Source organism: Podospora pseudocomata, chromosome 6 (assembly GCF_035222375.1).
Source record: "Podospora pseudocomata strain CBS 415.72m chromosome 6, whole genome shotgun sequence".
Taxonomy (NCBI): domain Eukaryota; kingdom Fungi; phylum Ascomycota; class Sordariomycetes; order Sordariales; family Podosporaceae; genus Podospora; species Podospora pseudocomata.
In genome coordinates this window covers 1,887,811-1,910,031 of record NC_085890.1, presented here as the reverse complement: position 1 = coordinate 1,910,031, position 22,221 = coordinate 1,887,811, and the positions used below count along the sequence as shown (strand labels likewise).

The window sequence follows — 22,221 nt, the reverse complement described above, 5'->3', positions numbered from 1 at the left end:
ACACGAGAAAAGAAAAAAAAGGAAGGCAGGGTATAACTCTCAAACTGCGCAGATCATTTCATCCGTATTCACACACACACACACACACACACATGTGAAAGCCAAGAGCCAAAGCCAAATAATGCCTGCCTTTATGCCCACCATGTCCATTCCATGCAAAGTTCATATTTCATATTTACCAACATCCTGGCCACCTCCCTCTCCCCTTTCTTCCCCTTCTATATGTCTACATCAATCATCAAATTTATACCTTTCACTTCCCTTCCCTTTCCTCTCTTCCTCCCAATTTTGTACTAGTTATTTCCCCACATAAGTCATCATCAACATCCAAACCAACCGTTTGTCCAGATATTTACCACCCCCCTGCCCTTTACCACCCCCCTGCCCTTTACCACCCCCCTGCCCTTTACCACCCCTCCCCTTACTCATCATCAACTCCACACACACACCGTTACTTACCCCCTGTAACCATCATCATCGTCATCATCATCATCACTTCCGGCTCCATCTCACCCTCGAACCATCCCCCCTTCTCCCCTCGTCAAATCTACGACTTGTTAAAAAACCAGCTCGACCTCTTATTCTCAACCGGAGCATTCTGCTGCTGCAAGCTGGCAATCGTAGGATTACTAGAAACAGTCGTCGTAGTATTGTTGTCACCTCCGCCACGAAGCGGCTTGGCGATTCGGCTGCCAATGTTGAAGCCACCGAGGCCAGTCGGCGAACCCAGCCCCCTTGTGCTTCCGGCCTTCGCCGCCTCGAGCCGGTCTTTGACGGCGGCGAGCTGCACCTCGAATCTGTAGCAGTACAAAAGTGATTAGTATATACATCGCCCTCGCAAACGGGTTGTGCACCGAGACCGAGATCGTGTCCGTTCTCGGCCGCTGCTTTTTAAGTGTGCAAACACAACAATAATCATCAACAACAACATCATAGGTAGAAGGAACGCACTTGTGGTTCGCCTGCGCCATCTTCTCCTGGCTCTCCTGCAGCAAGCTCTCCAAGCTCTGGATCCTCTCGTTGCGCGCAATCAGCTTGCGCTCCGCAATCGCCACCTCCTTCTTCAGCGCCGAGTTCTGCTCCACCAGCTGCCTCTGCACCTGCGTGAGCTGCTCCAGGTTGCGCTCCAGAAACGCCATCTTCTTCTGCTGTGCCCGGTTGTTGCTGCTCCGGAGCACATTGTTGTACTGCTCGCGAGTCTCATCCAAGGAGATTTCGAGCTCCACCACGCGCTCGCACCGGTTCTGGAGGTCGCGCATGAGACTCTTCTTCATCACGTCAAACTCAGCCAGCTGCTGCTGCACCGTCTTGCCGTTGGCCATGGGCACCGCCCCGTTGGACTTGACCCGGCGTTGGAGGTCATCAACGAGAGCCTTGAGCTTCTCGTTCTCTGCCACGCGGACGTTGAGGTCGGTCCGGAGACCCTCGACGAGCTCGGCTTGTGTGCTGGACTTGTCGGACAGCGTCTTGGCGAGAAGGGCCTTAACCTCCTCCTTGTCGGCCTCATCCAGGTTCCTGGACAGGATGTCCTCGTGCTCTTGTTGGAGAGCAGTCAGCTTGGCCTCCAGCTCCTGTCTCTTTTGCACTTCGGCCTCGGTGGAGGCAGCACTGAAGCTAGACAGCTCGGCCTGTCGTACGAAACCCTGCACCTCCAAGAGCTTCTCCCTGAGGGCCTTGAGGTCGTCAGGGGGGACAGGGTCGCCACTCGAGGCAATCTCGAAGAGGGCGTCTAGTTGCGCGATTGCATCGGCGACGGATCGCTCGTTGTCGCTAAACACATCCCCGCTGAGATCGAAGCCGGCAAGCATCTTGGCCATCTTCTCCGCCTTCTTCTTCTCCTTCTCATCCAGGACGGCACTGGTCTCTTTGGCGCTCATCTTCATGTCAAGCATCTGCTGCTTGAGCTCGTCCAGCTCGGCGGTAAGCTCCGAGTTGGCATCCTTGAGCCCGTCCATGGTGATCTGAGCCTCCTTGTTCTCGAATGCTAACCTTTCCAGCTGCATCTTGAACTCGTTAGACTCGCTGATCAACCTTTCGTTTTCCTTTCCGAGCTTTCCATCGTGCTCCTTGATGATGGCAAGCTCCTCCTTTGTCTCACGGAGTTGTCTCCCAATGGCGGCAGCATGTGTCTCCTTTTCGGCAAGCTGGTCCTGGAGCTCATTCTCCCGGCGCAAGAACTCTTCTCGTTCATCCTTGTCCAGAGGGAGGCTTGGTGTCCCAGATCTCTCGGCAGCAGAAGGCGTTTCAGCGCCGGTACGCTCCAGTAATCGGGAAGGCGTTGCGGGCCGGGCCGGCCTTGAGTCTGCCTTTGTGCCTGATACTCTGTCTTCCAAAAGGGGTGGGACCCACCTCTCCTTTGGCACGGCGTCGCCGGCACGCCATAACTGAACTTCGCTCTGCAGGTCGGCAATGTAATTCTCAAAGGTTGTGATTTGGTTCTTGGCCTTGGCCACCATTTGCTTGAGTTCGGCAGGGCTGAGCTCGGCGTTGACCTTGGCCTTGTTTTTGATGGATTTGGCGCGCATGCCGAAACGGAGCGTGCTGAGTGTCTCGGCATCGTTGTAACTGGAAGGGGAGCAGTTGATAATGAGGGTCGTCCGACTGTTACCACCCAGAGATTCCTGTAGAATACGGGTGAGTTTTGAGTCTCTGTAGGGAACGTGTGATGATTTGCCGTCCGTCAGGGCGTTGATGACCATGCCGAGGGCACTCAAACTCTTGTTGATCTTTTTGGCTTCCTCCAGCGTTTGTCCGCTGGCGCCCGTCTTGCCAACCTTTTCACTACCGGCCAAATCGACCAAGAAGAGCTGACCACTCTTGGCCGAGCCGGTTTCGACATTCTTTTGGGTGATGGTGACGACGAAGATGGAATGCGATCGAGAAGACTCCTGGTTCATGTTGGTCGCCGCGACAGCTCTGGCGTTGCCGCCTCTCCTCATCACTTCGAAGACTTCCTGCACACTCGATACGTAAATCTCCAGCAGCCCCTTGACGTAGACACCCCTGCTCTTCTCCTCGTGGACTGGTAGGTTGTCGTTTTGTGGCTGCAACAGATCGCGGATGCGCTCCATGTAGATCTCCATGTAGCTGACGCGCACTGTATACTCGATATTGGCCGGGCTCGACATGATCTGGGAGAAAATCTGCTCGATGATTCTTGGAATCACACCCTTTCCACTTTCGTCGTCGATGTTGGTACCCATCATGGTGTACGATTTACCGGCACCGGTCTGACCATAGGCGAAGACGGTACCATTGTAACCGTTGAGGATATCGTCGACGGTGGGCTTGATGGAAAAGTCGAAAATGTCTGATTGCTTGCATGACATATCAAAGACACGGTCAAACGTGAAGGAGCCCTGCGCTTCCTTGGACTGGAGAAGCGTTGCATATTAGCACAGATGCAGATATGCCGGGTGGCGGTGCGCGGCCTCGAAGCAGCAACAATGCGTTGTGGTGTACTCACATCGACAGTGCAGGTGTCTGGGCCTTGAAAGGTGACAATGGGCTGACCGCCAGACTCGATTTCTACCCGATTTTGCGGGCGAAACCGAGCCACGACCTTGATGCTATTTGCGTTCGACATGATGGCAGTCCGCTTCCCGCGCTCCCGGGAAGCGCAAGTTCATGGAAGGAAAAGCAGATGCGGGTGTTGAAAAAGTTAAAAAAAAAAAAAAAAAAAAAAAGCGGCGGCGAGGGCGGCGATATCGGCAGAAGCGAGCGTCTGTGTGGCTACGTTTCTTCAAGAGTTGTCGACGGTAGTTTTGGTTGTTGTAGTTGTTGTTGTTGTTGTTTGTGGAAAGTCAGGTCGTCGTCTGGTGCCTGGGACTGCGAAGTGAACGTGTGTGGTGTGGGTTGCTAGTGGTGGTCGGGTCCCAGATCGGCAAATCAGAGATGACAGGATGCGGTCCGCTAGAAAAGCAATACCGGACGTCGTCGTCGTATCGTCTGGTGAAGGCGAGAGTGGGCAGTGATCCTGAAACGAGGGTTATCTGAGTTCTGCTGTTAGGTAGTTCAAAGTTCTAGAAGAACGTCAGGGACCGGTGGGGTATGTCAAGGCGGTCAGGGGCAGAGGAGGGGGAGAGAAGGCCGAGGCGAGTCACCACTGGACAGATGGATGGATGACAAACTCGAGGCTGAATGACGCGCTAATGGTTCACGGTCTTGGGGCGTGTTTCAACGGGCGATGCATGCCCTGAAAATGGCCCCTGCCACTCTGCCCAACACTAGACGTGGGTCTCTTGCCGGCCGATTGCAGCGGGCAGCATTGCAGATGACAGCCTCACGACAGCCTGCCACCATTAACCGTCAGTACCAGCTCAATGCGAGCCACTTCTGCCGACATCTGCAAGCCGGCTCCCGTGCCTCGCGAGTACAGACGGAAAGCCCCTGTAATTGTATGGTGGGCCGAGCTTACCATGGCATTGTCTCGGGAAGCTAGTAAGAGTGGGCATCTGGAGTACCTCTACCAGAACGATGAGAAGCAAATGGTTCCAGGGCACTTAAAATCACCGCTTGTAGGCTTTGTTGCTTAGACTGATATCAGATTATATGCGTGCGGGGCCCAACTCCGTACAAACCCCGCCGTTGCCTATGCCTCCCAACCTGTTGTAGTCCCTAACAAAATCAAGCTCCCTCTCACTTTGACAACCACACGCCCTTGCGAGCAATAGACCAAGTTATTTGTTGCACGAACCAAACGCCTGACAAAACGAATATGCCTTTGCCTGCCAGAATGCTGTTGAAAACACACAAATCCCCACTCGAAGGTGGCCAAAAACACCGCAAACTCCGGTTTGTAGTCCTAATCCCATGACACCGCTGAAAACAGCCCCCAATATATCGAGCATCAGTAGGGGCAGCTGCTGTTCAGCTCGTCCAATCCACTTCCATTAACCAACCTATGACTTTAGTCTTCCCAGCTCTTCTCCACCGTCTCCCTGACTCTTTTCGTGTACTCCTTACGGTTGTCCTTGTACAAATTGGAAGCTTCGACGTTCGCTGGGGATCCCGTGTTCGGGTCGTTGAGCAAACTGTACCCAAGCCGTGTCAGCCATTACCATCTAGTCAAGCTCCCTGCTGTGTCCGCTATGTCCACCTGTAACCTTCCACGAACCTTTGAATACTCGTAAGAACAGCCGCGACATCGTACGTGGGACTCCAGCGATTCTGGAGGATATCCAAGCAGAGTTCGCCGGTGGCGTAGACGTTGGGATGGAACATCTGGCTGATGAACTTGACCGAGGGCGGCTTGTTGGGATACTGTTCTTCGAAATGCATCACGAGTCTAAAGGTTCCGTCTTCGAATGGAGTATCGGCGGGTCCAATAATGACGGCATTCCTGATGATGGGTTGGTTGGTAATCCAGTTCGCTGATGGACTTGGGTTGGCGGTGAAGAGCTTTACTCACCAAGTCATCACATTGTCTGGAACCGGAGAAGCAGAAACGCCAGCGGGAGGGTCGGTTTGCATGCGCTGAAAATCGGAAGCCGAAGGTTAGCATCGCGAAACACGTCTTGTTCATGCTGGAGGTGTTGGTAGGGTCGCCGTACCTTGAAGTCTCGCATGAGACGTCTGCGGGCTGCCGTCGACATGTTTTCCAGAAAGACGCAGGATGACACTCGATGGTGTAGGTAGGAGGGTCTCCAGCGATGGGTAAGGAAAGTTGATGGTAGCTTGTGGTTGTCTCGGCGCGTGAGAAATCAGTGGGCAGGGCGTCCAGCAGTGGGTTGATTATGGTATGTCAACGGCGATGGGGGGCGGAACCGGCGGCGGAGAGTGAAGAAGCTCTGTTCTTGGTGTCAGTGGATGGGTGCCATTGTCGAGTGGGGGCATTTCTTATCGATTAGCTATGTGCATTTAGGTGACTCTGGCCAATCATAATTGAACCGTTGCTTAACAAAAGGCATTGGCACGTGCGATCAAAGACCCAGAGCACCAACTGGGCGTCTTCGGCGCCACTGAAAAGGCCGCTGTAGATCGGTGTTTTCTCTCTGCTTCATCTGGTAGATTATGCTTCCCATGTTTGGTCCTGGCCTTCTTCGGTCTACCTAGCTTCTTGAAAGTATCAAAAGGACAGCCGCTGCAACAAACCGTTACATCTCAACGAACTCTCCAAAGCTTTAAGGCATCCCGGCACCCCCAACTCCATGGCGGGGCTGTTTCCCCGGCTCCTCCATCATAGTCCCCACCTCCGCAAAACTCCCCGTGCACATCCCGTCAGTCCGTCATAAGCCGAGGAGTGCCGCATGTGTGCCAGTGCTGGCGGTGCTCTTTAAAGAAGCTGGCCCTCGGGAAGGGCGACCGTTTCCGATCATGTCTTGTCCACAAGTGATTTTCCCCTCGTTGCCTCTGGTCCTGGTCTAGCCTTCTTGTCTTGTCAGTCATTGCATTTAGCTTTCCGTTGAGCGAACTCTCTGCCACATCCATCATGACGGCAATGATGTCAAGGGCGCTACGCCTGTCGCCGCAACTTAAAAGCGGCTCGGCTCGGCTGTTTTCTTCACAAGCTTGCCTTCGCAAGGAGATTCGAGACGCATACATCTTGAGCGCTTCCCGCACACCAACAGGAAAGGTATGTCTTTATGAGTGTGCTACGAAGCTTCAGGTGATGCTCGTATGACGTTCTAATACGAGCTTGTGCAGTTCAACGGCGCTTTCCTGAATGTTAGCGGGCCACAGCTCGGCGCCGTCGCCATCAAGTCTGCCATCGAGAAGTCAAAGGTGCCCGTCGACAAGATCACCGATGTCTACATGGGCAATGTCCTCCAGGCCTCGGTTGGGCAGGCCCCGGCGCGCCAGGCCGCCATCTTTGCCGGACTTCCTCCCTCCGTCGAGGCTATCACCATCAACAAGGTCTGCGCTTCTGGTCTGAAGGCTGTGGCATTTGCGGCGCAAAACATCCAGCTGGGTCTGGCCGAGGCTCAGGTTGCCGGCGGCTTCGAGAACATGTCGAGAGTACCATACTACGTGCCCCGCGCGAGCAATCTGCCTCCGTTTGGTCATGTCAAGATGGAGGACGGTCTCATCAAGGATGGTCTTACCGACGTCTATGACCAGTTCCACATGGGCAACTGCGCCGAGAACACGGTGAAGAAGTACAAGCTCACCCGCGAGGAGCAAGATAAATATGCGATCCAGTCCTACGAGAGATCACAGGCCGCCTGGAAGGCTGGTGCCTTTGCTGATGAGATTGCGCCGGTTACTGTCAAGGGCAAGAAGGGCGACGTCATCGTTGGCGAGGATGAGGGGTATCTCGATATCAAGCTCGACAAGGTTCCCACGCTCAAGCCCGCCTTCGTCCGTGACGGAACTGGCACCGTGACTGCCGCGAACTCGTCGACTCTCAACGATGGTGCCAGTGCCCTTGTGCTTGGCAGCAAGGAGATTGCGCAGCAGTACGGCTCCGGCTCAAGAGTTCTCGCGCGCATTGTCAGCTCCGCCGATGCTGCCCTGGACCCCATTGATTTCCCTGTCGCTCCGGCCAAGGCTGTTCCCATTGCTCTGGAAAGGGCTGGCATCACCAAGGACCAGGTGGCTGTGTGGGAGTTCAACGAGGCGTTCGCCGCTGTGATCAAGGCTAACGAGAAGGTAAGGAAGCCCGTTGTTAAACCATCCCCACGAGTTCGTGCGTTCCACTAACGGCCAGGTAGATTCTGGGGTTGGAGGGTGCGAGGGTGAACCCTGTTGGTGGAGCGATTTCGCTGGGCCATGCGCTGGGCAGCTCGGGCTCGCGCATTCTCACCACCTTGCTTCACCAGCTGAAGCCCGGTGAGTACGGTGTTGCGGCTATCTGCAACGGCGGAGGTGCCGCGACAGCGATGGTTGTGCAGAGAATCGAGTCTGTATGAGTATGATGATAATGCTGTCATGAAAGGATTGATCCAACGGCATGTGATGAATCACTCGGGAATGGTTGGCGTGGAAAAGTGTATATAGCAGGGTTAGGGTTGGCCACAGACAGCCGTGGCCTGCATTGTCTTTCAACTGAGTGGATCTCATTCACTTGTTTAATTCCCACCGCCCTGCCTTAGAATCTACTCAGCCATATTCATTGCTATTGTTGTCCCAAACCACAAACACCCATCACACGACCTTGTAATATTTTCCACTTTTCAACACTGATGTGGCCTACGCAGCAATGAACCGCCAAGTCGCGCCTTGAGTGCCACCCAAAAGCACTTTCACTCACTTACTAACTCACGTCCTCATCGCCCATCATGAGTCTCGCAATCCAATTCCTGACCAAGATTCGCGGCTTTGCCCTCGAGGCAGACGGCGCCAGCCTCAAAGACTGGCTGCAGGTCGAGAACGATGTCCCGGATATATACTACAACCTGGCGCACGAGATCAGATCAAACTATCCAGACAACGGGAGCGACGCCCTCGAGAAATTCGTCGACAACTGTCTTCCAGAGGAAGATAACGTGCCAGAGGGGAAGGGGTCGCCGTGGCCGGGGTTTAATTCCTTCATCAAGGACTACCTCGAGTACTGGCGCGATGTGAACTTTGACGATGTTGTCAATGTTTACACTAGGCTCAGTGAGCTGTTGATGTCGGTAATCCTTTTTCTTTTCTTTTTTCTTCTTTTTTTTTGTGGTTTCAAGAAGAGGAAACTGATGGAAAATGACAACAGATCATGCGCCAACGCGCTTGCTAATCCGACCTATGGTGTTATGCTCCTTCCGACGAGCATGGCCTTGTCGGAATCCCTGTCGAAGCTGGTTATGAGCCTGACTAGACAGCCGGAGGTTCTAGCGTTGATAGAAGGGGATGAGACGGGTGACGGGGAGAGCAAGTCGGTTGTTGAGATGGCGGCGGATATTATCCAAAAGTTTTTCACGTCTTGTCTGGGTGACCGCTCCAGCACGAGATGGGCGCCGCCAAAGGGGAAAAAGGTGGCGGTTTATCTCTTTGCGAATCTAACTCTTAAACTCCTCTTTGCCGTAAGCTCCCCCTTCTCCCCTAATTTTCTTTTTTCCCACCGTAGCTCCTGACCTTTTTTATATTCAGTGCGAAAAATCTCACCTCGCCGTCCAAATGTTCACCAACCTCTCCACCTCTGGCCCAGCCCTGGCCTTGTACCCGGCCTCGCAGAGGGTAACCTTCCTCTACTACCTCGGCCGCTTCAACTTTGACAACGCGCACTACTTTCGCGCGCACATGTGCCTCGAGGAGGCCTACAGGCAGTGCCACACCTCCTTTCTCAAACACCGGCGCCAGATTCTCACTTGGTGGATCCCCTCCAACATGCTCTGCGGCCGGTTCCCGTCGGTGAACCTCCTCTCCCGGCCGGACGCGGCTGGGTTTGGGGAGGTTTTCCTCCCAATATGCCGGGCGGTGAGGTCGGGGAATTTTGTGGCGTTTCGGGCGGCGTTGGAGGGGAAGAGGGAGTGGTTGTGGGAGAGAGGGTTGTATCTGGTTTTTCTGTATCGTCTCAAGCCCTTGCTTTGGAGGTCGCTGACGAGGAAGACGTTTCTGTTGAGGTCGGGGATGATGGATGATGCGGTGGGGGGGAAGGGGGGGGAGGGTAATAAGGCTGCTTCGTTGGCTTTTGAGGATGTGGTGACTACGGCGACGTATGTGCAGAGATTGCTCGAGGGGTATACTCGGGCCGGATTTGGGGAACTTGTCCCTCCGCCGGGGGGGCCGAAGTACTTGATGCCGTCCGAGGGGTTGATTTTTGGGAATAAGAAGCCGGATGTGGACAGTGTCGAGAGTGTTGTTGCGGGCTTGGTTTACGGGGGGTTGCTGCAGGGGTTTATTGCGAGGCAGCAGGGGAAGTTTGCGGTGGAGGGGGCGAAGAGGTACGGGGGGAATGCGGTCAGGGCTGGGTGGCCTGGGGTGTATGAAGCGCTTGGGCAGAGATTTAGGGAGAGCTGGGAGGAGGGGCTGGAGGCTGCAGATAGGGGGGAGGGGGAGGTGGTGGGGGAGTTTGGGGAGTGTCCTGGTTGGGTGAGGGATTCGAGCTGAGATACTCGGCTTTCTTGGTATGGGAATGGGATTTTGGTTGAGTATGGTTGGTTAGAGTTCATGAGGGTTAAGGATGGTGGTGTGGGTGACGGGGATTGTGGAAGGTTAGGCGATGGCGAGGAGCTTGTATGGTCGATGAGGTGAATGAAAGACGAACGAGAACTATCTCTGGTGATTTCGTATGACACAGCACGGGAGTAATGATAACACAGCATTTGACCACGGGGGCTTTTACGAGGTTGTGGCTTGAGGTTGTGACACCTGCACTGTTTTATGTCTATTTAGATGACCAAGCTGCTGGAAAGCACGAGGCTCATGATGCCAATCGGATCTTGGGGCAATGTTGTGGATAGGGGGGATAGGGGTTGCTAGACAGCATACGAGCGTTCGAATGTCGGGTGTCTAATCAGGGATTTTAAGGCTTGTCCCCGGAGGCATGTGGATCGGATACGGGTGCTTTTGATATCTGTTCATCAGGACCTTTCCTGTCCAACGAGTATCCCGCATGTTGGGAAGCCTGTTCAAAGGTGTGGTAGCTAGAGGTTTACCACCCTCTAACTGCCGTGGAACATGGGGATAGAATCCAACATTAGGTTGTGAGTTGGTGCGTACAAGAAAGAGCCGTGCGTCCGAGGTGGGAACAGAAGGGTTAAGTAATCATCACCAAACAGCTCTGTCATCAATGAGTGATGGAAGGGGAAGGGTGGTAGACTAGCAACGTTGTATACATTTGCGTGTGAGATGTGTAAAGCAAGATACTGCAGAGTGTCGTAGATCTGCAACCGCGAACATGTGTGGTTTATTTTTGGAAATTTCGTGTGTGTGTGTGTGTGTGTGTAGGTACCGTAGACAGATGGTGGGTGGGTGGGTGGTGCGGTGTGGCTGGTTTGGTCCTTCATGGTGTGAGCGGGATGAGAAGAGGTGTCATTTTGCACTACTGCCGAGATGGAGTAGCTCGTGGGAGATGGGAGTCGGAGCCGGGTGGTACCCTCCTTTGGTTTGACCCTGATTTTAGGTGCTGAAGGGTTCTCGAAGGGAGTTGCATGTATGTAGGTAGGCAGGTGTTCAATGGGGGGTATTGTGAATATTTCGTTTAAAAGATGATGTGGTTTGACAGCTGCTGTTTATCACGTAGTCCCTCATGTTTCGGTGTACTTCTAGAAGGCCAGATTTAATCCATTGATAGTCCAAAATGCTTTCCCTCGAATCTTGATGTTGCTGGCGCCAGAAACCGGGCCGTGTCAGAATTGCATGTTTCCCTCAGAGATATCACAGTCGGTGTATAGCTCTCACAATGCATTTAAAACCCATAATATTTCATACCATTCCTCCCAATTCAGCTATTTACTACTGCTGCTGTTCCCCTATCTCAATTGTACAAGTCAAGCTGTACATTTCTCCCACAATACACCCCCCGTTGAGTTCATCCCCGGGGTATAATACTTCTCCAATCGTACCAAAAAAAAAAACCGAAAAGTAAAAGCCAAGAGCCAAAACCCACCCATAACACCCCATTTTTTTTCATGTTCACACAATACAGGATATAACAATCCAAGAACTCCATAAACTCCCTATCCCAATAGCGGACGGATGGATGTCTCAAACCATCCACGCCAACCACCCCACCACCACCCCCAACAACATCCCCCGGCTGATCCCAACCGCCACCCCTCCATCCTCTTCATCCTCCCCCTCCACAACCCCCGTAGCAGCAGCAACCCCCCCTCCCCTCCCCCCGGGCGTGATAACAACCGTAGGCCCAAAAGGAAACCCCATCGTCGTCGTCCCGACCACAACCCCCTCCGGCCCAATGGTGATCACCTCCCCCCCAACAGTAGTGGTAACCGTCCTATCCCCCATCCCCCCCGCCGCCGCCGGCCCGATAGTATACGTAGTCTGCTTCACCACCACCACGCTCGCCCCAATCTTGGTGATAGTCGCGCCCCCAGCAACGACATACTGCGTCTCCCCCGGTCTTGCGGCACTCCCCCCAAGCGTGATCGTCCCATGCGCCGTCACACCCCCAGGACCAAAAGTAATGACATCACCCCCTATAGTCGTCGTCGAGACGGTGCTACCATAAGTTATCGTACTCCCAGAGATGACGGCCAAGGTGGGGCCAATGGCAGTGATCAGCTCCCCTCCCACCACCACGACCTCTGTCGGAACAGGAGCAGCAGGGAGGTTGAGGGTTTGTGACCCGGCAGCGATCGCCGTGGGGCCGATGGTGAATGTCTCGTCGTTGACTACGGCGATGGTGGAGGTGGGGGAGAAGGTGTAAGTTGATCCACCGATTATCACCCGGGACGAGGTCAGGATTACTTCTACGCCACGTAAGGAGGTCGTGGTGGGCGTGGGGGGGTAGTACACCCCTCCTCCTGTGGCCGTGACGCGGTCGATGGTTGTGTCTGCGCCTACCACCCTTGTTGGGTCGATCGTAAAGGTCTCGCCTGAGACGATGACGACTTGGGTTTTTTTCGTCGTGTTGTCTTTGATTGTGTTGTCGTTTATGACGATGGCGGTTGGTTGGATTATTACTGTTACCGGGGAGCGGGTTATGGTTGCTGAGCGGGACTCTTCGATGGGTTGGGGTCTGTTTGGGTTGTTTGGGTTGTTTGGGTTGTTTGGGTTGGAGGGATTGCTGGGGTTGTTTGGACTGCTCGGGCTGTTGTTAGGATTGCTTGGGTTGTTCGGATTGCTCGGGTTGTTAGGGCCAGGATTATTGGGCTCAGAGCCGTACGACGGCGTCGAGATGGGAGAAGCAGCGCCATCTTCCGTGAGGGACTCATGATGAGCTTGAGTCCGTGGCGGTTGGGTAACACCATAATTAGGTGGCTTCATGGAGGTGTAAATCACAGCCGGGTTCTTGTCCGTCGTGACAAAAGTGACAGTGTTGGGCACAGTGCTTGTCTGTGGTCCATAGCCCCAGGGATAAGACGTGGACGCTGTGACCGTCACAAAACAAGGTGTGTTCTCCTCTCCGGTGCTTGTAGACGAGCATCGCGAGACGGTCAACCTGGGTGGTGACGGAACACACGATGAAACCGGCGGGGTCGAGATGGGGGGATACTCAGGCGTGTAATCCTCAGGGTTGCCAAACCAAGTCAGCGTGCTTGTGTAGACAATCGACCATACCGTAGGGGGAATAGTCAAGTCTGAAGGTTGGCAAAAGCTAAGAGTGGCTGTGGGCGTAGAGATATGTGGTGTAGTTTGGTTGGGGTACAGCACCGACGTCACAAAGGTCGAGTTAGAGTACCCGTTCCACGTAGATGTAGATGGCGTGGTAGTGGGATTACCATGCCCCAGGTCGATTTCCGTGACGATTGCGGTTACTACACTTTTTGACGTCCTTACTGGAGGACCGGCAGGACGGCCACCTCCCGGAATACCTGGTATCATGGGTGCTGGTGCGGGCGCCGGTTCCGGTTCTGGCTCCGGCTCCTGCTCTTCTGGTGCTGGCGTCTCTTGCAAGGGATCGCCCAGATCAATATTCTGAACCCCATCTTGCGGGGCCGCGACCGGGGCTGGGATGGCAGGTGGCCTTGTTGGTGGCGTCCTGATCGGAGGAGATATAATCGATGTTGTCGTTTCGACTGGCGGCGGACCTCTGACGGTCCCCAAATTCGGCACAACTGATACCCTGGTCGGGAGCACAGTCCGTGTGAAGGCGTTGGTGTCGGTCGTCAGCGTCCCACCTGAGCCGTATTCCCCCGGATACACATACTCCTCCTCTGCTGGCGTAGGCTGCGCGTTCGATGCGGCAGTCAGCCTCAAAAGACCCCCGCCAAGTACAGTAACTTCCTCCTCATCGTCCACTCCGATGGTCTCATCAAGCTCGATAATGCCCGCAGCCGATACCCCAGGTCGAGGCGGCCCTATTGGCGGCACCTTCTTAGTGGTTGTGAAGGTAGTAGGTGTGCCAGGCAAGTCTATTGGTGTTGGTGGTGGATCAGGAGTTGATGTGATGACTGGTGTTGTTGGTTCTGATATTGGTGTTGTGGCGTTCTGGACGACATCGACACCTGCTCCATCTTGCCTCCTGAACCGAGCTGTTCGTCTTCCATTAGAACAAAAGGCTCACCACCCATGATGAGAGCGTCAACTCACCTTCAACTCCATTGTTGAGGCCAGCGCCAGAGAGCGCCGCGATCGAAAGCAGCAACCGCCTACCCCCAACCATGCTGCTATATCGTGGGGGATCGTATGCTGAGGGAAAAAAGCTTCACAGTTTGCCACGAGGACCAATCTATCGTTGAGTGATGATGATGTAGGGCCCTGTCCACCTCATCCATGCACCTCAGCCGCGGTATCGGTATACTGACATCAGGACACTGAAACCATGGCGCCTCGAAGGGGGGAATAGAAAGCAGCACTGTTCGAGATATGTTGGAAAAAGGCCACGGGAACTGGGGTGGATGTCGAACACAAAACACAACGTCCTGCAAGGGATTCGGGAGTCGGACGGGTATTATCCAAGCCCTGAGACAACACAACCACCCGGCGTCTGTCCACCGCGCATCAAAATGATTGCTGTGTAAATCGCTTCCCCGGCATGCCACAAGATCCAAGATTGATTGAAAGGTCTTTTCCTCCTCACACACGCTCCGTTTTCCACAACGCTAGGTTTGAGCCTAATAATAACACTGTGGGACGATCATTTGGAAAGCTGCCGGGCCAGCCACGACGAGCAAGAGGGTCAAGGCTGGGCAAGCAGGAAGAGAGAGAGAGAGAGATCCGGGGGTGAAAAGGCTTGCCAAGGGCCGATGGACAAGCAAGGGGCAACGAAGCACCCGATGGAGGGACAAGGGTATTTTCTCCCCCCTGCTCGGCCAGCCATGCCAGCCCACTCCGAGGGGACGGGACTTGAGTGAATCGGGTCAAGATCCACGATTGGCCAGTTTCTTGGCCCCAGACCTGCCAGCTACCGGTTGACACGGGAGCGCGGGAGGAGAAGAGGCTGGACCGACTTGGGCCCAGCGCTGACCGTTTTGATTCAAGTGAAAAGACGTTCGATAAGGTAAAAATGCTTGGCTCTTGAAAACAAAAGAAAATGTTCCGAGCCTTGTCTGTTTCTGTCCTCTGGTCCAACATCTCACAACGTCGCCATCGACGACCACGTCCCATCACAGTTTCCCAAAACAGCTCTCCCTCTCACCCCCCGAACGGAAGGCTCTCCGCGTGGTGGCTATCTATTATGCAGCAACAGGTTCGTCGTTGAGTCGGGGAAAAACGAGAGGGACGATGGCTGGCTCGGGCTGGGCCGGAAGGGCAAGTTAATAAATGATGCGCATACTACTGGCTCAGTTGGATGGCAACCTCCCAGGTCGGCGACTCGTTTAATGTCAGCTACAGCCCGAAATCAGTGTAACCGAACGATGGAATCGAAGTCCACCCTGCCCAGACCTGCCGAGCACCACATTGGGGAGGCAGTACCAGACTCTACTCCCTCCGCAGCCCTCTGGCGCTGGTCGTGCTGGCAGCCTGCGTTATTCCCGTACCTGCGCCCTCTGTGTTCCCCCTTCCCCACCCCCCCCCTCACCCTCTCATAGCCAGCTGTATGGCGCTGCTGCAACCACAAAAGACGCGGTTTTTGGTTCAGAGGGGGCATTTCGGTCCGCCCACCCTCGATCCCACAGCTGCAACGATAGGCAGAGGCGGCCGGGCAGCTACATATGCCCCTTTTTCTTCTGCGTTCATCATTATCTCTCCCATAGAACTTGGTATCATTTGATGTTGACAACACCGTGCAGAAACATCAGAATGGGGTACAATCTTATCATGTTCATGCTCTCCTTCGGGGCCTTCCTCCGTAGCGCTGAGCTGGTGGGGATGATAACGTGCGCAAAGCCGATCGACATCTGGAGAAGCCTGACTAGGGTCCACGGTGGCCTCCTTGGCTTTCTTGGCTGAGCTCGGCAATTGACAGACCTTTCGACACACGGGGCCAGAAGACGGCGAGAAAAGCTGCCGGTCAGCCGACAGGGGGAATCGGGATATGCATCTCGATATCTGGCAAGACGAATTGTGGCGTCTGCTAGACTCCCGCAACTCCGCTGAGGCTTGTGCCCGCCCTGTCTGTTTTGGGTTGTGAGCTACATACAATCATATGTCTTGGATCTGCGAGGGCACAACCAGTCAGATTTGTCTCAACAGATTGCTGACCGTGTTTGGAATGAGAGGATCCTGTCTGAGGCCTTGAGCCGCCAGTTATCTCGGTTGTTTGTTTAACGGGGGTTTGGACCCATGGTACCGAGTAACATCAAAAAATGCCATACCGCGTAAAACGTAAAACGGTTCCCCCATTCTCGTCAGTCCTTTGCGACTCACGTTACAATGGGTAGCAGACCGTCTCGTAGCCAATGAGCTGCACGGGCAAGCGAGAGTAGAAAAACGACCGATGCATAACAAAGTCAGCAGCTGAGCTGAGAGAGTTTCAGAGATTTCTTGGATGTGTGAGAGCTTGGTGTCTGGAATGACGAAGCTCGACAGCATTTCTGACCAGCAGTTCATGACGAGTGACTGCCGGAGGTGAGCCGCATGCATGGCTGAACGCCAGAGAAGACGAAACGCCTTCCTCTTTGGGCACCAGTAACTGAAAACGCACCGCAGGTCGAGGTGGTGACGGCTTCATCGACAACCTGCTTCTTCAGGCCTGACGGAGTCCGCGATGGGCAGGTCGTGCAGGCTTTTGCCGTCCTCTTGAGCCGGCACCACGCCAACAAATGTCGAGATTGTTTTGCCGCCGTCTTGGGTGGCCGGTGCGGTGGGCAGAGAGCAATCAACAGAAAGCGTCATGTGCTGGGCCGGTGTGGATGGTCCGGACTCTCTGGTGGCCTAAAGGGAAAGGTTTGGTTGCGAGGTGGCTCGGTAAAATAGGTGGTATCGAATTTAGCCAGAGTGACCCCTCGCCTTCTGTAAGTGGTGAAATAGATTGCCTCTGCCGTGTTTGATGCATCCTCGGTTCCTCTCTCTCATGCCAGCCAAACAGCGGCACTGAGGTCCGTGAGGATGGAGGGCTTCATTGCCACCGATATTTGACCAATATAACAGCCATTGCTTGCCGCTGTAGCCCGTGTGGGAGGTTGAGATGTGTCGTCGATAACCACCAGTGGAACCTTGAGAGTGAGTTTGGGAACTGGGGCCTCACGTCCATAAAAGATAGGCCTAGCTCGAAACGCATGAGTTGATCGGTTGCTTTTTAGCTCAAGCTTGGCTGCCTGTTTCGCTGTTGAAGTAAGGAATTCCCAATCGTGAGGGTCCGAAACCAAGGCGAGCTACTGTCCGGCACTTGCGATTCCCAAGATTTACAAGCGAGGTCCCTATCTCGATCCCGGCAGCGGCGGCGGCGGTGGTGGTGGCAATGGCTGTTGTACAGAGTACAGAGTTCTTCTCGTGTGAGACTTGCAGAATGGTATCACGATGCTCTCTTCTTCGTAAAGGATGAGAAATTGAAGTCCGATGCTAGAGCATTTTATCAAGTGCCCTGATGCCTGCTAGTCAGTAAAAACGGCGCGCTCGCTCCAGCGTTCGTTGGAGAACTCCACCGAGGTGAGGCTAAGATTGGGATTCCAGGTCTGCCATGTTTTTCCACCCGTTGTTTCCCCACACTCCGTGAGCGGCGCGGCGACGATATCGATCATGGATTCTGGGCGGGCTGGCCGGTGGTGTGCGAGTCTGGCGGTTGTGAGTGGCTGATCTGGGGCTTCGGCTGGGGAGGTTTCTAGAGCAGGGCGGGGGCACAGAAAGAACGATTTCATGCACATCAGACGAACCCTGTCAAGGAGTAAAAAAAGGACGTCGTCGAGATCAGATCAGCCACCTGGAGATCTGACGGCGGTCGCAGCCACGTGCCGGGGTTCGCGATTCTCAGACATGGCTGAGGACATCATTTCGCTGGGCAATTAACTGACGGCTTTCCCACAGCAAAAGTGCCGGGCTAGGTGCGGGACTTCGGAGGAACAAACGGACGGGTGCATGCGTTGTTGATAGAGGATTAGAGGATTCCAAGCATTCTCAGCGCTTTTAGCAGTCCCCTGTCGCTTCGCTGTCCTAGGTTTACCGTCTTTCGGAAAGGCGGGGGCGTTTCGTTTTGCTCTGACGGAACTTTTCAGAATGATGGACTGCGTGAGAATGTCACCCAAGGAAGGAAGGGAGGACCACCACCTCAGGGCATTCCAGTGCTGCCAATTCCACCCGCTCTCGCTTTCTCCGTCAACACCTATCTCAAACCTACTCACAGGCCTGGGTCACGTTGGACCCCCATAGCCGGGTCGACTGCAGTGCTGATCGCTGGCCTCTTGTTTTCCGACTGGCATTCCCTATTTCCCGCCGTCTCATCATTCGTCCCGCCAGACGCAGAAGAGACGCAGAGACGCAGACACGGTGCGCCCGCATACCGGGTGTGTGTTCCCTTATCCTCCACTCTCCCTCTCGTCTTGCTCCCCCCTTGTTGGCCCCCTACCCCAGGCCCTGAGTGAAACCTGCCTTTGCCTTGCCTTGTCTACCGACGGCTGAGCCTATCCATCCATCTACCCACCTACCTACCTCACCCATTACTCACTGCCTTCTTCCAATCCTCACCTGCCCGGGCCTGCCAAAAAGACTAACAACGACCTGTAGTCCATGGCACAACAAGAAGACGTCGCAAATGTCCTAGGACCGCTGCTCTCGTGACAGACCGTCGTTGCACGCGCGCGCACCCCTTCCCCAGCGCCGTCAGATCGGGTCAGGGTAGGGTGCTGCTACAATGCGGTTGCCCTGTCGTTCGACCGCTGTCATCTGTGACATCTTGCTGCTGCTGTCCGCGTCACGACTCGCTGCTGCTGCTGCTGCTGCTGCTACTGCTGACGATGCCGCTGCCACCAAGCCACCGGCTGCTCCTCTCTGGATCCAGCCTTCTGGAGAATGGTTTGTGTCATGGCTCCCCTCTGCGTTAGGTAGTCACTGCTGACACTGCTGGCAGGTATGGTATCGACGGCACATGGTCCAATTTTATGTTTGTGATAGGCTCGCCCGCCGAGATTGTCTACCTCACGCCATCGACGGCCTTGTCGGAAATCTGGACGATATCTAGCGGTGGCTGTCATCCGGTTCAAATCTGCATCAATGCTCGGGGTGGTGTCTTCAACTCCTCGCTGTCGGAATCATGGCAGCCATTGGGGGCTTGGAAGCTGGGCATGAACCACACGGGAATGGGGGGGAATGGTGATTATGGATTGGAAACCTTGGGGTTCGTCAACACGTTGACTTCGGTGTCGACGCTCCTCGAGAACACATTGGTGGCCGCCATCAACGACACGCAGTATTACAGCGGGTTTATTGGGCTTGGTGTCACGCCTGGGAAGTTCGGCTCCAATGTCTCAACTCCTTTTATCCCTCAGCTTGCCCAGGTGTATGGCGCTATTCCCAGTCATAGTTATGGGTACACCGCCGGCGCCTACTACCGAGAGAGTAAGTTGTCATGTGCGGGAAAGATATCACCAACACGTACTAACACTATTCAAGATGGCAAGAAGGGTAGTGGCACAGTTGCCTCTCTGGTTCTGGGGGGGTACGATAGGCTTCGATTCGTCCCTCACGGCAACAACTTTGCCCTCGATCCGATCACGCGACTTCCTCTTGTTCGCCTGCGTGGTGTGACGGCGCAAATCACAGACGAGGACAAGGCCCCGGCTGCTAATTGGACATCAACAAGTCGGACGTTGGTCAATATGGATGATTCCATCGAGGCTTTCATCGACTCTTCCACACCGTACCTGTGGCTGCCGACCGAAGTATGCGACCGTTTTGCTGATGCTCTCAATCTAACATGGAGGGAGGATCTCGGGTTGTACACTTTTGCAGGCGGAGGGGAACAGTACACGCGCTTTCAAAACGACGAGTCTTTGTCCTTCACCTTCACCCTTTCGAGCTTTGACAACACCGACAACTTTGGGCAACCGTTTAATGTTCCGGGCGTGGTCAACATCACGATTCCGTCGGCGGCGTTTGCGCAGTTATTACGTTACCCTTTCAGAAACGTCATTCAATGGGGCGAATCGAGCATTCCGTATTTCCCGCTGAAGCGTTCGACTACCGAGGTCAACAATAATACCTATATCATTGGTCGGGCGTTTATGCAGGAGGCATACATCATTACTACTTACGATAAGAGCATGTTCTCGCTTCACCAGGCGTTGTTTCCCGAGGCGGCCTCGAGCAATTACTCACTTGAAGCCATCGCAAGGCCACCGGATAGCCCGTACCCGGAATTCACAAGCGCACCTGCGCCGACTGGGACGAATAACAGACTGGGGACTGGCCAGACGGTTGGTATCGTGTTCAGCGCCTTCATCACAGGAAGTATTTTGGGGGGTCTGATATGGTTTTGCTGCCGTCGGAAAAAGTCAAAGCAAAAATCTCAAAATTCCGAGACAGACGAGGACAAACGCGAGGCTCACGTCACAGAAGAGGAGGAGCCACAGAGTCCAGTCAAGAAGGTGTTTTCGTTGATCATCAGGAGGAAGAGATCAAGGAAACCAGAAATTCACGAAGTGCACAACAACAGCACCCAACCCGTCGAGGTTGGGGCAGACGGAGAAAACCAGGTGTACGAAATGCCTGTACCGCCAGAACCGGTTGAACTGGACAGCCATGATCTTGGGGATGACGAGACCGACGTTGGGGTAGATAGTGCCCAGGGAATGAGCGAATATGAGCTCACTCAGCGGAAACTGGAAAGGCAGATGAGGGGGCCGGTGCCGACTTATACACCCACGTCAACAACGCACATGACGATACCGACGGGGGTGATGCAGCAAGAAAAGTCCATGCAGGACATGAGCCGAGTTGCTCATTACCGACCGCCAGATACGCCCTCGCCGGCGTCGTCGCCGACGTATGCGAATAGCGACTCGTTTCCGAATTCGTTGCCGTCACCGATGACGCCGCATGGGGACTGGGCGGGGAGGATGTTTGATTTGCCTTCTCCTATGACGGTTGCCCCGCCGCCGTTGCATTTATATCCCCCTTCCCAGCAACACCACCACCACCACATCAGGACTTCGGACCCTGCTGGCTCGAGTTATTCACCTGTTTCCCCGACCTCGGCTCAGACTTTTGCCCCTTCGTCGGTGTCGATGAGTCGGTCGGATTCAAATGATGGGGTATCGCCCACATCGCTGACATCGTCAGTGAGGTTACCGCCGCCGTCGTTTCAAAGAACACCGATTAACAACTCCCAGATTGTCTGTTTGGGACCGTTGCCGGAACATATCGAGCTGCCTACTCAACGTCCACCCCAACCACCGACGCCGACTACTAGAGTTTTTGACTCGAACGGGCAGCCGGTCGATGGAGGGGTGTCGCCTGTGTCGCCGACTTCTCCTTTGCCGCTTCCGCCGGGGAGGTTAGGGGGAGGGCATTATCGCTCTGAGAATAATGGGAGTAGTGAGACGTTGGGGAGTAATTTTACCGAGGAGGAGGCGGGGGAGATGATTTTGGGGAGGGGGGGGAATACGAAACAACCAACACAAGGGGAGCAGCAGCAGAGAAGGAGATTGGGACAGGTGCCTCAGAGGATAAATCTGTTGCAGCCGCCGAGGGGAGGGAGAGGGGGGGAGCAAGAGGAGGATGATGACAATGACATGCCGAATAGTCCGCAGAGCATGGAGCGGATAGAGGGACGGGATGGGTTGATTCATGTGCCGCAGGTGGCGGATAAGAGGTATAGTTGGGAGGAGGGGAGTGGGTGAGGAAAGGGGGGATAAGTACATATGGGATCATTAGTTTGTGGGGGGGTTGATATACCTACCGGGGTTTTGCGATGTTTTGTTGTTTTGGTTTTTGAAGTTCGGATATTTATTGTATGGCGTTTGGCGCCTGCCAGCGGGGACAAGCACATGCCTCGCATAAACAATCTGTTACCACCCCACCCGCGTTCGGGATGGTTGGGCTGGATTGGGATAGCGAAAATTTTGGGATTTGGGTTATGATTTTTTTTTTGTTGTCTTCTAAGGAAGGGGAAAATATATGGGATGAAGCCTTTTTTTTCTGGTTGGGATGAAGGGTAGGGGAGATGGGTTGGTTGTTTTTTTGCAATCAAGTTTGTATTTGTTTTTGAGTTACCTGGTAGAGATGGATTGTGGTTGAGTTGAGTGGTGGGGAAAGGGCTGGGGAATGAAAGATACCAATGATGTTCAAAGTATGCAGACACGAAGTGATGGTTAGGTATACGGATTCAAAACACCGCTTGCATGTGAAGGCTCTGTG

At 54.3% G+C, this 22,221-nt stretch overlaps 6 protein-coding genes across 6 annotated transcripts; 3 read left to right on the top strand and 3 right to left on the bottom strand.

The window, feature by feature from the left end:
• Window positions 1–547: 547 nt before the first annotated feature.
• QC762_601570 (uncharacterized protein) lies at window positions 548–4,176 on the bottom strand (the record flags this gene model as incomplete). The annotated part of the gene is made up of 3 exons (XM_062891856.1): window positions 3,467–4,176; window positions 952–3,374; window positions 548–797 (listed from the first exon to the last, which is right to left on the bottom strand). The coding sequence occupies exons 1-3, from the start codon at window positions 3,584–3,586 to the stop codon at window positions 548–550; spliced, it is 2,793 nt and encodes a 930-aa protein (XP_062740632.1). The 5' UTR covers window positions 3,587–4,176.
• Window positions 4,177–4,421: 245 nt separating this feature from the next.
• UBC2 (Ubiquitin-conjugating enzyme E2 2) lies at window positions 4,422–10,515 on the bottom strand. The gene is made up of 5 exons (XM_062891857.1): window positions 5,843–10,515; window positions 5,553–5,791; window positions 5,411–5,475; window positions 5,117–5,341; window positions 4,422–5,033 (listed from the first exon to the last, which is right to left on the bottom strand). The coding sequence occupies exons 2-5, from the start codon at window positions 5,592–5,594 to the stop codon at window positions 4,910–4,912; spliced, it is 456 nt and encodes a 151-aa protein (XP_062740630.1). The 5' UTR covers window positions 5,595–5,791; window positions 5,843–10,515; the 3' UTR covers window positions 4,422–4,909.
• QC762_601590 (uncharacterized protein) lies at window positions 5,515–7,850 on the top strand (the record flags this gene model as incomplete). The annotated part of the gene is made up of 3 exons (XM_062891858.1): window positions 5,515–6,574; window positions 6,646–7,590; window positions 7,653–7,850. The coding sequence occupies exons 1-3, from the start codon at window positions 6,431–6,433 to the stop codon at window positions 7,848–7,850; spliced, it is 1,287 nt and encodes a 428-aa protein (XP_062740631.1). The 5' UTR covers window positions 5,515–6,430.
• QC762_601600 (uncharacterized protein) lies at window positions 8,220–10,690 on the top strand (the record flags this gene model as incomplete). Its single annotated transcript, XM_062891859.1, has 3 exons — window positions 8,220–8,554; window positions 8,636–8,945; window positions 9,013–10,690. The coding sequence occupies 3 exons, from the start codon at window positions 8,220–8,222 to the stop codon at window positions 9,970–9,972; spliced, it is 1,605 nt and encodes a 534-aa protein (XP_062740629.1). The 3' UTR covers window positions 9,973–10,690.
• Window positions 10,691–11,571: 881 nt separating this feature from the next.
• Window positions 11,572–19,028, bottom strand: QC762_601620 (uncharacterized protein; the record flags this gene model as incomplete). Its single annotated transcript, XM_062891860.1, is given in 4 exon segments — window positions 11,572–14,021; window positions 14,080–16,089; window positions 16,248–18,800; window positions 18,816–19,028. 2 exon segments carry the CDS (start codon window positions 14,150–14,152, stop codon window positions 11,572–11,574), a joined length of 2,523 nt encoding a protein of 840 aa, XP_062740628.1. The 5' UTR covers window positions 14,153–16,089; window positions 16,248–18,800; window positions 18,816–19,028.
• Window positions 18,719–21,704, top strand: QC762_601630 (uncharacterized protein; the record flags this gene model as incomplete). The annotated part of the gene is made up of 4 exons (XM_062891861.1): window positions 18,719–18,879; window positions 18,935–19,422; window positions 19,477–21,093; window positions 21,145–21,704. The coding sequence occupies 4 exons, from the start codon at window positions 18,719–18,721 to the stop codon at window positions 21,702–21,704; spliced, it is 2,826 nt and encodes a 941-aa protein (XP_062740627.1).
• Between the last annotated feature and the right edge of the window lie 517 nt (window positions 21,705–22,221).

Bases quoted from the DNA above. Each gene is read 5' to 3' on its own strand.
- UBC2 (XM_062891857.1), bottom strand. From the start codon at position 5,594: ATGTCGACGGCAGCCCGCAGACGTCTCATGCGAGACTTCAAG. The intron at 5,476-5,552 runs GTACGGCGACCC...TCCGATTTTCAG, and splicing joins GTCTCATGCGAGACTTCAAG to CGCATGCAAACCGACCCTCC. The intron at 5,342-5,410 runs GTGAGTAAAGCT...ACCCATCATCAG, and splicing joins CCAGACAATGTGATGACTTG to GAATGCCGTCATTATTGGAC.